The 12,417-nt window shown below is 44.7% G+C and overlaps 1 protein-coding gene across 7 annotated transcripts in view; it reads left to right on the top strand.

Annotated features, from left to right (window-relative positions):
• Window positions 1-10,943, top strand: part of LOC106576123 (pleckstrin homology domain-containing family A member 5) — an 88,646-nt gene extending 77,703 nt beyond the window's left edge. For 4 of the 7 annotated variants that reach the window (XM_082963854.1, XM_082963857.1, XM_082963855.1 and 1 more), the window contains 14 exons: window positions 29-94; window positions 285-365; window positions 2,251-2,400; window positions 2,552-2,653; window positions 2,752-2,904; window positions 3,162-3,350; window positions 3,993-4,131; window positions 4,379-4,512; window positions 4,775-4,975; window positions 5,166-5,789; window positions 6,782-6,933; window positions 7,136-7,302; window positions 8,846-8,980; window positions 9,575-10,943. In XM_082963854.1, the coding sequence (XP_082819980.1) occupies window positions 29-94; window positions 285-365; window positions 2,251-2,400; window positions 2,552-2,653; window positions 2,752-2,904; window positions 3,162-3,350; window positions 3,993-4,131; window positions 4,379-4,512; window positions 4,775-4,975; window positions 5,166-5,789; window positions 6,782-6,933; window positions 7,136-7,302; window positions 8,846-8,940 (2,253 nt within the window). In that variant the 3' untranslated portion in view covers window positions 8,941-8,980; window positions 9,575-10,943. The remainder of the gene's footprint in view (window positions 1-28; window positions 95-284; window positions 366-2,250; window positions 2,401-2,551; window positions 2,654-2,751; window positions 2,905-3,161; window positions 3,351-3,992; window positions 4,132-4,378; window positions 4,513-4,774; window positions 4,976-5,165; window positions 5,790-6,781; window positions 6,934-7,135; window positions 7,303-8,845; window positions 8,981-9,574) is intronic. The other 3 variants (XM_082963859.1, XM_082963858.1, XM_082963856.1) reach the window with 1 other exon arrangement.
• Window positions 10,944-12,417: the final 1,474 nt, after the last annotated feature.

Here is a 12,417-nt window from a genome sequence, read left to right as displayed (position 1 = left end):
GTGTCTCTAAGGATGTCTGGTGTTTCAGATCAGCCCTGAGGACTACAAAGACAACTCCTACAGCCACCAGAGGCCAGAGGACATCGACATAGACGTAAGACCAAGTCCTTTTATTATTGTCTTGTCTAGGTAGAGGGAAAAGTATTCCTTTCCCACTGGTCAGCTTCCTGGAAAAATCCTAATTCAATGCATAATTCTTACCAACATGTGTGTGCGTGTGTGTGTGTGTGTGTGTGTGTGTGTGTGTGTGTGTGTGTGTGTGTGTGTGTGTGTGTGTGTTTCAGACTAAGCTGAGCAGACTGTGTGAGCAGGACCAAGTGGTGAGAACACAGGAGGAGAAACTACAGCAACTACACAGAGAGAAGGTAACTACTGTACACAGACTTTCACCTGACAACTTGCTTCACAAACACACACACACTGGGCTATCTGAGGCCGGAGTAGACCTTTATCACACAGAGGGAGAGAAGGAGCGAGAGTGCCGAGACTGAAGGAGATAATGTGCCTTCAGAAAGTATTCACATCCCTTGACATTTTCCACATTTTGTTACAGCCTGAATTTACTATTGATTAAATTGAGATTTTTTTGGTCACTTGGTTACACACAATACCCCATAATTTCAAAGTAGAATTACGTTTTTAGACACTTTTAAAAATTAATAAAAATGAAAAGCTGAAATGTCTTGAGTCAATAGGTATTCAACCCCTTGGTTATGGCAAGCCTAAATAAGTTAAGGAGTAAAAATCTGCTTAACAAGTCACATAATAAGTTGCATGGACTCAATAATAGTCTCAATAATCATCTCTGTACCCCACACATACAATTAACTGTAAGGTCCCTCAGTCGAGTAGTGAATTTCAAACACAAATTCAACCACAAAGACCAGGGAGGTTTTCCAATGCCTCGCAAAGAAGGGCACCAATTGGTAGATGGGTAAAAATAAAATAACAAAGCAGACATTGAGTATCCCTTTGAGCATGGTGAAGTTATTAATTACACTTTGGATGGTGTATCAATACACCTATTCACTACCAAGATACAGGCGTCCTTCCTAACTAAATTACCGGAGAGGAAGGAAACGACTTGGGGATTTCCCCGTGAGGCCAATGGTGACTTTAAAACAGTTAGAGTTTAATGGCTGTGATGGGAGAAAACTGAGGATGAATCAACATTGCAGTTACTCCACAATACTAACCTAATTGACAGACTGAAAAGACAGAAGCCTGTACAGAATAAAATATTCTAAAACATGCATCCTGTTTACTACAAGTAGTACTGCAAACAAATGTGGCAATTCACTTTTTCTCCTGAATACAAAGTGTTATCCAATACAACACATTATTGAGTACCACTCTCCATGTTTCCAAGCATAGTGGTGGCTACATCATGTTATGGGTATGCTTGTGCTTGTAATCATTGAGGACTGGGGAGTTTTTCAGGATAAAAAAGAAACTGAATGGAGCTAAGCAATGGCAAAATCCTAGAGAAAATCCTGGTTCAATCTGCTTTCCACCAGACACTGGGAGATTAATTCACCTTTCAGCAGGACAATAACCTAAAACACAAGGCCAAATCTACACTGGGGTTGCTTACCAAGAAGACCGTGATTGTTCCTGAGTGGCCGATTTACAGTTTTGACTTTAATCTGCTTGAAAATCTATTACAAGACCTGAAAATGGTTGTCTAGCAATGATCAACAACCAATTTGACAGAGCTTGAAGAAGCTTGAAGAATTTTGAAGAGAGACCTAGAGACCCAGAAAGACTTACAGCTGTAATCGCTGAAAAAGGTGATTCGAAAAAGTATTGACTCAGGGGTGTGAATACTTATGTAAATGAGATACTGTGTGTAAACAGGTGACTTTTTTTGGGGTTTTATCCATTTTGAATTCAGGCTGTAACAAAATAATATGTGGAATACGTCAAGGGGTATGAATACTTTGTCATGGTCTCTCCAACGCTACCAACCCTCCTCTGCCTGGCTTGTACCACAGTGTATAGACTAGCTAGCAAACTCACAGCTGGGAACTAACTCTCTCCCTCTCAGACAGCAGCCCTAGCCTGCCCCCTAGGGTCGTTGGAGTGGCGGTACACACTTTTGATGGTGGAGATGCTATGATAATGTTTGGTTGGTTCTTTGCCTGTGGTTCTGTTTGTGTTTCTGTGTGTAGTCGTCAGACAAATGTTAGTTGTAGATGTTGTGCTGACCTGTGTCGTTGTCTTCTTCTTCTTCTTCCTGTCTCTCTGCAGCACACCCTGGAGACGGCTTTGCTGTCTGCCAGTCAGGAGATAGAGCAGAGCTCTGACAACCCAGCGGCCGTACAGAGCCTTATACAGCAGAGAGACGTACTGCAGAATGGACTGCTCAGTACCTGTAGAGAACTGGCACGGGTCAACACTGTGAGTTCATATGTATACACACACACACACACACACACACACTGATCAGCACCTGTCAAGATCTCTCCAGGGTCAATGCTGTGAGTCAGTGCATAAACACACGCACACACACACACAGGCTGTCTAGTAGTGACACCCTCTCGTCTCTCAGGAGTTGGAGCGGTCGTGGAGGGACTATGATAAAATGGAGTCTGGCGTCTCTCTGGCCAAAACCAATCTGTTGGAACAGCTAGAGGCCCTGGGCAGCCCACAGGTAAGACTCTCTCTCTCTCTCAACCACTCACACACATGCAAACATGCATTTGCAAGATGGAGAGTGTTTTTAATCATTTTCTGTCACTGTGTGAGCAGACAGAACCTCCCAGCCAGCAGCATGTCCAGATCCAGAAGGAGCTGTGGAGGATCCAGGATGTGATGGAGGCTCTGGCCAAGAACAAACCCCAGAGGACCACTGACACTGGTTTCCTTGGTTCCAAACCCATCTCAAACCTACAGAAGAATGAGGTGAGTCTCACTTCTACTCTATGGATAAAGAAAAACACCAGATAAATACTGTATATAATCTGTGCATGGAGTCTTTGTGAACTGATTTAGAGCTGTCCGCAGCCTACATGTGAAACGGATGTGAGCCAGACAGCTCCACTCAATACCACAGGAGACTGTGCTGATCTGTCTAATACTCTTGTGTGGTGTGGCTTACTGTTGTCCCAAGAGTGTCTCAACAACAACAACTTTCTATCTATCCTCTCCTCATGCGGCAGCCGGTGACCTTGTTCCGGTCACTCTGTTCTCTTACGGAGGGTGACCGTCAGCCCCCACGCCCGCCCCTCCCCCAGTCCTACGGCTCAACAGAGCGCCCTCCCGCTGTACCCCCCCTTCCCTCCCCCTCGGGCGCCCGTCCCCCACCACACACAAGCAAGCACGGCCAGAGGAACGGAACACACAGCAGTGTAAGACACGCTGACCCGTCACGCCTGACCCTTCAACCCCTGTCCTTGTGCTTCATCATCGCTACTTGCCCTTAAGCACAGATCTAGGATCTGTTTAACTTCACCAAATTCTAATCTTAACCTTTAGGGCGAGGTAATACAAAACTGATCTTAGGTCAGTGTCTAGGGGCAGCTTTATCCTACTCTGTACAAGACCAGTACAAGTTGACCCCTGACCCTCTACCTTTACCCTCCCCATACATGGTTCATCTCTCATCGCCAACTTGGGTCACCGTTGTGACTCTTTCATTTGCTCTGAATCATTTGTCATTTGTTTTACCATTTGTAGACATTCAGGTTTTTCCCTGCCTCTTACCCTGGAGTGTTGAGTTTGACATGTTCATTCCTTTGGTTCATCATCTGTTTGCTCTTCAGTTTGGCTTGTTCTTCTTTCCTTGGAAGCGTGTGTGATTCTGACTGTGTCTGAGTGCTGTGCTGTGGTGTGACTACTTTTAGTGTTTAGAGTGTCAGTTAACTGTTTTCTGCTCCGTTTTAAATTTCCCTCGACCATCCATCGGTCACATCCATCGTGACCACTTTGTGACCTGCGGGTGTTTCCTATGTGTGTACCTCTCAGTATGCTGACTCTCTGTCCCTCTACAGCAAGGCCCAGACTACCGTCTGTATAAGAGTGAGCCAGAGCTGACCACTGTGGCCGAGGAGGTGGACGATAACAACGGAGAGGACAATGACAGACTACAGACAGGGCTGACCACTGACAAGGAGCCTCCGGCCACTAAAGGTCAGTCAATGTCTGTCAACAATGTCCAGTTTGGTCACGCTGCCTCCGCTGTTTCAAGCTGGATACGTGCTAGGGTCAAAACTATTGTAATTCAGTGAATTCAAGAAGTAATTATAAATTCCATAGGTCAACTTATAAAGAATATTATAAGTATGAATTATAAAGGGCTTATAAGTACTCTATTAACTGAATATAAAAAAATTCAACACCCCTAATGGCATTGTAACTGACTTCGTCCCCCTCCCAGTCCCATTAGGAGTACCAGTCTACCCAGTGGGTATCGTGCCCCCCAGGACCAAATCCCCCATGAGCCCCCCAGAGTCCTGCACCATCGCCTCCTACGTCACCCTGAGGAAGAGCAAGAAGCCTGACCCCAGGACTGTAAGTCTGACTCAGCACTTTAGGGAATAGCAGGGGAACAGAACTAGAAACTGACCCTAGAAAACATATTAGAAACTTTTTTTTGATAGACAGGACAGCACTGATTTTGGATTCTGAAGTGCTACTGTTGCTATTCGTTCCCTGCCGTTTCTACCACCTCAAGAGCTGGAGAAGGACATAATATGTCACCAGGCAGATAAAACATTCTCAGCGTAATAATAATCCAACGTGACTGATCCCTGCTCCACTGCTCCCCCTGTAGGAGCGTCCTCACAGTGCCGTGGAGCAGACCTGTGGTCCGGGGGAGAGGGAGAGCGGCAGAGCCAGGATGAGTGTAGAGGAGCAGCTGGAGAGGATCAGGAGACACCAGCAGGCCTCGCTCAGGGAGAAGAAGAGAAGTAGCAGCAGTATCTCCCCCTCACGCTCTCCATCCTTCTCCAAGGAGAACCCCTTCATTACACAGGTAAGTCCTCCTCGGTTTGGTGTGTGTGTGTGTTTGATAGGACTTGATGTGTTCATGATGACAGAGAAAGCTGGGGGGGGGGGTGCATGTGTCTGTGCGTGTGTTGATAAACCATGTTTCACAGAATTGAACGTGGTTGTGTACAGACTGTAAAACGGAGTTATTCATTTGGCATGTGTGTCTACTGCAGGTCAGGCTGGAGGTGTTCTCCACAGACACCCAGGAGCTGGAGGCAGCACTGCAAGACCTGGAGGAGGTCAGAGACCGAGTTACAGAGCAGCTGGAGAGGGACAGGACTGCAGCAGTGGAGCTGGAGAGGGACAGAGGTGCAGAACTGGAGCTGGAGAGAGACAGGGCTGCAGCAGCTGCTGAAGAAGAAATGGAGAGGGGTCGAGCTGCAATAGAAAAGCTGGAGCGAGACATGACTGAGGTGGCTGCAGTGGTGGAGCAGGAGATGGCCAGGACTGCTGTGGCTGTAGAAGAGGATATGGCCAGGACTGCTGTGGCTGTAGAAGAAGAGTTGGACAGGGCTGCAGAATTGGAGCTGGAGAGAGACCGGGCCGCAGTGGCAGCAGCTGCAGAAGAATTGGAGAGGGCTAGAGCTGCAGCTGAAGAACTAGTCAGAGAGAGGACTGCAGTGTCTTCAGAAGAGGCGTTAGATGTTGACAAGGCTGCATTGGTGGAGCTGGAGATGGAAATCACTGTGGTGGAGGAGATCAGCTACAGAGCTGAGGAGGTGGATGTCATCCCTGTCCCCAGGCTGAGTGAGGAGCAGTCACAGCCCCAGACGGAGAGCTCCAACATGGACACAGAGGTAGGAGAGTGTCCCTACTCACACAGACCACCAGAGAGCAGAATATGTATGGCAGACAATATCATTTGATATGTATGTTTATGACTAGTAGGAGTGGTGACTGAGTCAGCATGGTGTACTGTAACTCTCTGTATAAATAAGAAAGATCCATACCGAGGATGCACCGAGCACTGTGTTCCTTAACTGAAAAATGAATGTTTTCAAAGAGAGTATTCAGAGATAGAGGAAAGACTTGTACAAGTACAAATTTATATCTAATCCAATAACGTTGAGCTAAGAGTGTTTCAGGGTTTTAGGGAGTAAATGGCTGTGTTGTGTTGGCAGCCTGGTCTCCGTGTTAATGTCCTTTAATCTGATCTGGGAGGCTTTGTGGGCGTGAGGAGGATCCAGGCTGGATTTAGGGGTTTATCTCTGGGCCTCAGCCCAGCCGTGGTGACTCACACTGGGCTAGAGAGAGAGAGAGAGACCTCCCAGAGCTGGCCTGAGCTCCACGGAATCTCATGATCTGATGATGCAGTTGGCTCAATTAATGTCCTCTAATTTAGTAGCCCAGTTTAAAAATAATATGGCGAAAGCTGCTTAAGACCATTGGTTATCACCATGTGTCTTATACCAATGTGTCTCAACTCCAGTCCTTGTGGATCCTCAACAGTACACATTTCTTTCTTGTAGTCCCGGGCAAACGTCGCTGATTCAACTCATGGATGGCTTGATGATTAGTTGACAATTTGAAACAGGTGTGCTTGTCAGGGGTTAGAATTTTAAAAAATTACTGCTGGAGTTACTCAAGGACCAGAGTGGTGCCTTACACCTACCCGGTTTGTTCAGATCCCCAAACATCGAAGAGGTCGCTGCTAGGGATTGACATTAGACCACCAAGACGGTGTTCAGTAGTGCAAAAATAAGAGCTCTGTTTCAAAACATATTTTCCTGTTTGGTACCTCCTGAACACAGCCCAGACTACAGTCTATCCCACTGTCCGTGTGTTGCAGGTGTCAGAGACCCAGATGATGGTGATATCAGATCAGGGTGTGAAGCCCCTGTATGTACAGTACCTGATCCCTGGACAACATCGACAGCAGGGGGAGAGGGAGGCAGAGAGGAGAAACACCCACACTCCCAACACCCTCATTCCCCACAACAGGTGAGACTAGCCGGGCCTCACCAGGACATATCTTAGCCTCTCTGGATCGATAGCAACTTTGACCCTGTTTGAATACTTTAAAACCATCCCTTCCTTCATCCAACTGTATTTAGATCAGTGACTACCTCATTAAAGGCAGTAAGGAAGGATGCATTTGTAAGTATTGGAATAAGGCCTGAATGTGAAGGTGTGACTGTGCCAGTTTGCCAGCTGCTGTGTCAGAAGCACTGACTCCTGAACTTGAGGAGGACATGATGCAGAGTGAGGTGATGCAAGGGGAGGCCCCGGAGCATGAGACCCAGGGGAACAACATTGACATATCCTATGAACTACCAGTAGAGGGAGCTAAACTCAACAACCTGATGGCAGGTAAGAGAACACAGTCAGAAGATTGCTTTGTTAATTAATGATGATTGATTGATGGAATGATTGATGGATTGATTGATTGATATATAACTGATAAATGTCAAAGCACTTACGTACAGTACCAGTCAAAGTTTGGACACCTACTCATTCAAGGGTTTTTCTGTATTTGTACTATTTTTCTACATTGTAGAGTAATAGTGAAGACATCAAAACTATTAAATAACACATCTTTGCAGAATCTAGGCTTTCTCTCAACCAGCTTCATAAGGAATGCTTTTCCAGCAGTCTTGAAGGGGTTCCCACGTATGCTGAGCACTTGTTGGCTGCTTTTCCTTCACGCTGCGGTTCAACTCATCCCAAACCATCTCAATTGGGTTGAGGTTGGGTGATTGTGGAGGCCAAGTCATCTGATGCAGCACTCCATCACTCTCCTTCTTGGTCTAATAGCCCTTAAACAGCCTAGAGGTGTGTTTTGGGTCACTGTCCTGTTGAAAAACAAATGATAGTCCCACCAGTCCAAACCAGATGGGATGGCGTATCGCTGCAGAATCCTATTGTAGCCATGCTGGTTAAGTGCCTTGAATTCTAAATAAATCACACAGTGTCACCAGCAAAGCACCATCACACCTCCTCCATGCTTCACGGTGGGAACCATACATGCAGAGATCATCCGTTCACCTACTCTGCATCTCACAAAGACACGACGGTTGGAACCAAAAATCTCAAATTTGGACTCAGACCAAAGGACAGATTTCCACCAGTCCAATGTCCATTGCCTGTGTTTCTTGGTCCATGCAAGTTATTCTTGTTATTGGTGTCCGTTATTAGTGGTTTCATTGCAGCAATTCGACCATGAAGGCCTGATTCACACAGTTTCCACTGAACAGTTGATGTTGAGATGTGTCGGTTACTTGAACTCTGTGAAGCATTTATTTGGGCTGCAATCTGAGGTGCAGTTAACTCTAATGAACGTATCCTCTGCATTAGAGGTAACTCTGGGTCTTCCTTTCCTGTGGCGGTCCTCATGAGAGCCAGTTTCATCATAGCACTTGATGGATTTTGAGACTGCACTTGAAGAAACTTTCAAAGTTCTTGAAATGTTCCCGCATCGACTGACCTTCATGTCTTAAAGTAATGATGGACTGTCGTTTCGCTTTGATTATTTGAGCTGTTCTTGCCATAATATGACTTGGTCTTTTACCAGGTATACAGAAGAGAAGGAAAGAAATTCCACTAATTTACTTTTAACAAGGCACACCTGTTAATTGAAATGCATTCCAGGTGGCTACCTCATGAAGCTGGTTGAGAGAATGCCAAGAGTTACAAAGCTGGAAAACGGTGGCTACTTTGAAGAATCTCAAATATAAAATATATTTTGATTTGTTTAACACTTTTTTGGTTACTACATGATTCCATATGTGTTATTTCATAGTTTTGATGTCTTCACTATTATTCCACAATGTAGAAAATGGTAAAAATAAAGAAAAACCCTTGATTGAGAAGGTGTGTCCAAACTTTTGACTGGTACTGTGTGTGTTGTTTGCAGTGAAAAGCCTGCCCTTTCCGCCCCAGTCCTCCTCCTCTCCCGCTCCTCCATCTCCTCCTCAACTCACTGACGGATCCCACTTCATGTGTGTGTAGACGTGTCGAGGAGGTGGTTCTGTGAACTGAACTACACTCAGTAAGAGACTTCTCTGTCCTTACCTACAACCTTTGACCTTTATCAAATCAAATGTTATGCGCCGAATACAACAGGTGTAGACCTTATAGTGAAATGCTTACTTACAAGCCCTAACCAACAATGCAGTTTAAAAAAATGTAAAAGACAACAACAAAAAATACGAATAACAAATAAAAGTATCAGATAATTAAATAGCAGCAGTAAAATGACAATAGCGAGGCTATATACAGGGGGTACCGGTACAGAGTCAATGTGCAGGGGCACCGGTTAGTTGAGGTAATTGAGGTAATATGTACTGTAGGAGTTAATAACTCTACCCATCAACCCCCTAACCTCAACTTCAGGATGCAATGCTCAGCCCTCAGAGATCTACCCTCCAATCGACACAGATCTTACCAGCAGGCAACATCACACCAGCCATTTAAACACAGCCATAATTTGTCATCTAAGCGAAAAGCACTATCTAGTCATGTCAGCGTAAACATTTTCTCAACATTTTTTTTTTGTAGACATTGAGGCTTGTGACCTCTGCTATTTTTGTGTGTGCTCATCTGTCTCTTCACCTCTTCCCTCTCTTTGCACGTATCCCTGCAGCCCAGACATTGACCTTGGTGAGCAGTGACTCATAAGCGATGCCAGCCTGGAGACCCAAGATGGCATCCTACAGAGCCATGATGGCACCAGCCAGTCTGCACAGAGCATGCCCAGTATCTCTCTGTATGTATAGAAACGACTGTAGCCAGACAGATAGAAAGAGTAGATCCACAGGCCTGCTCGTATTACTTACTGCCGGCCTACACAATAACTGTGATGCAAAACTTTTTCATTCACACAGAGATATCAGAGGACAAGATAGTATTACCAGAGTGATAATTGATGATGATGATTATTATTACATTTCCAATGCTTATTACAGGTATTATGATGGTCTGTTATTTTGGACATGTTCTGTGAGGATGTCTTGAGTGTCTATGAGCAGAGCACTGCTGTGAAAAGGAGAGGACTGTACAGTTGTAAATAAGAGCACTAGAGGAGTCTCACACTGGGAAGATCTCAATTGCATACTACTTGTGTCCTGTCTCCTCGTCTCCTTCTCAAATCCCACTGGAGGAGAAGGTCAGAGGGGAAGGATATCTGGCTTTCTCATCTAATGGGTTTTGAGAAGGAGACAAGGATCTGAGGACGGGAGGAGTATGCATTTGAGGTCTTCCCACAATCACACACTATTGAGAGGGCGAAGCACCAAATCTACACACACTAAGGCAGTGCTTTCCTTTAACCACACGGGGGCGCCATATGCTCTTGTCTTTTTTTACTGGTTTTACTCCCATTTAAGTTTTTAACCTGAGGCCCTAAACGTTTCATTTTCCACATATTTTACACCGCACATTCCCTCATTGTTCAAAGAAGTTGTTAATATATACATATATAAAACATATAGAATGAACTAACTATACAATGGGTTTATACTTCAATAAGGTGCCACCCTATTGCTGCTGTTGGACAGAGTTTAAATATTTTATAAAGGTTGTGTTTATTTATGTCGGGAGGATCGGGATCTGGTCGCCGCTGACAACCACACGTAAATGTCCTGGGTTAGAATCGATCTGCTTCTCTGTTTTTTTTTTCTACGGCTGAGATATATTTAAAGTAAAATATAGAAGAGAGAGAAAATAGTTTTATGAGATTAGGGTTGTGTGTTAGATTCTGTCTGGTTGTGTGGAGTCCTGGACAGAGAGAAGAGAATAGCACATGTATAAGCAATAAGCAGGTGTTTTGTTCCTCCAGGACATTAAAATATAATGTACATAAAATGTAAAGTTTCATTGTGTAAATGATGTACACCATAGAAAGAGCAGAGCAGAAATTATAAGTATGAGGTTATTATTATTAGAGTTAATATGCAAAATGTTCATATCTCATCTGTTTTATATCATGTGAAATAAATGTTGATGTTCTTAAATGCTGTGGTGGGGTTTATATTATGACACAAGCTAAATATTTACATTTGTTTTAAACATTGGGAGATAGAAGGAATTCCATTTCCAATGCTTCCTGCTGTTTTGGTTTTATCATGTTACAAATATGATTTCCTGGTCACTGATATGATCGAAGCTCTGATGGTGCTGAAGACGAGACATTGACAAACTTTAAAGGTCAAGAAGCTCTTTTCTGCATCCGTTGAGGGACTGGGACTCTGGGACTCTGGCCTTCCACTTGGTAAATGAATGATCTCTGCTCTGGACAATGCCACTGTCAAGACTAGATGCAGCCAATCCACTCAGGTCATCGACACAGTAAGGTCAGTCACCTCCATTCTCACCCTCTTTCCCCATCCTTCCACCTTCTTCCCTTCCCCCTCCCTCCTTTCATGCTGGACACACATGAGTAGCTATGTTAATGAGGCTGTGAATCTTTTGTGGTCCCGGCCTGTAGCACACTGGATACGTGGGCCTGGTTCCATTCCACTCCTTCCACTAGTTCCTACCCTTTCCATGCCTCCTACCCTATAGTTCCTAATCCCTACCACCTTACGTATTTAGTATTTTATTAGGATACCCATTAGCTACTCTTCTTGGGGTCCACTGAATATCAGTCAGTGCAGACACTCCATCAAGTTTCAGCAATGGAGTCCAACATGGACTGGACATTGGAATGGTCTCTTGAATGGCAATGCCTGTACTTGGAAGAGTCCTTTACATGTGGTCATGAACTCCTACATTACTTGTACAACAGAATAAGGCCTGGAGGTCAAGAAGAAAATAAAATATATCTGCTTTGATGAATTTGCATAAAAATCAAGGCTTTATACAAAAACATAATTACACATACGCTAGGCCTACTAATAGAGTGGAGCACCGGTATGGTGGTAAGAATTGTCTACATTTATGACTGAAATGTGTTAATGGGTGATTGACATAATTTAAAGTGAAATTCCAGGGCCAATGTTCTGTTTCCTGGAACACTTTTTATTTTTTAATGTTTATTGAATGCCCAAAACATACAATATACTTGCAGCTCAACAGCTACACCATACCAGTCATCCAATAGACTCCCATTCAGAGCGACACAGAAGCATCCAGAGTCAATGCCCTGCTCAAGGGCACTTTGACAGGTCTCCCACCAGGCCAAAAAACGTGAACGCGAACCCTCCAAGATCCCCCCACAGTTCCCCAGTAGCTGTCCCTCAATCGTTCGTGACCCCCCTCCTCCAATGGACATCAACGACAACTAAAATCATAACAGCAATGCTAACTGTATATGTATGTGTGTGTTCTTGTATGCGTTTATTTGAATGAGTGTGTGTGTATGCATGTGTACAAATACCTGCACGGCATCAGCCTCAGGCAAACCGTTGTTGTGCCGAAAATCTCCCCCCTGCCAGAATTCTCCCCCCCTTCCCGTTCTTCATTGCTGGGACTTGCTTGCTAGTTGAG

This window comes from Salmo salar, chromosome 17, assembly GCF_965601325.2.
Source record: "Salmo salar chromosome 17, fSalSal1, whole genome shotgun sequence".
In the NCBI taxonomy this organism is placed as follows: Eukaryota; Metazoa; Chordata; class Actinopteri; order Salmoniformes; family Salmonidae; genus Salmo; species Salmo salar.
Note: the sequence above shows the minus strand (reverse complement) of the source record. Positions and strands in the feature narration are given on the sequence as shown.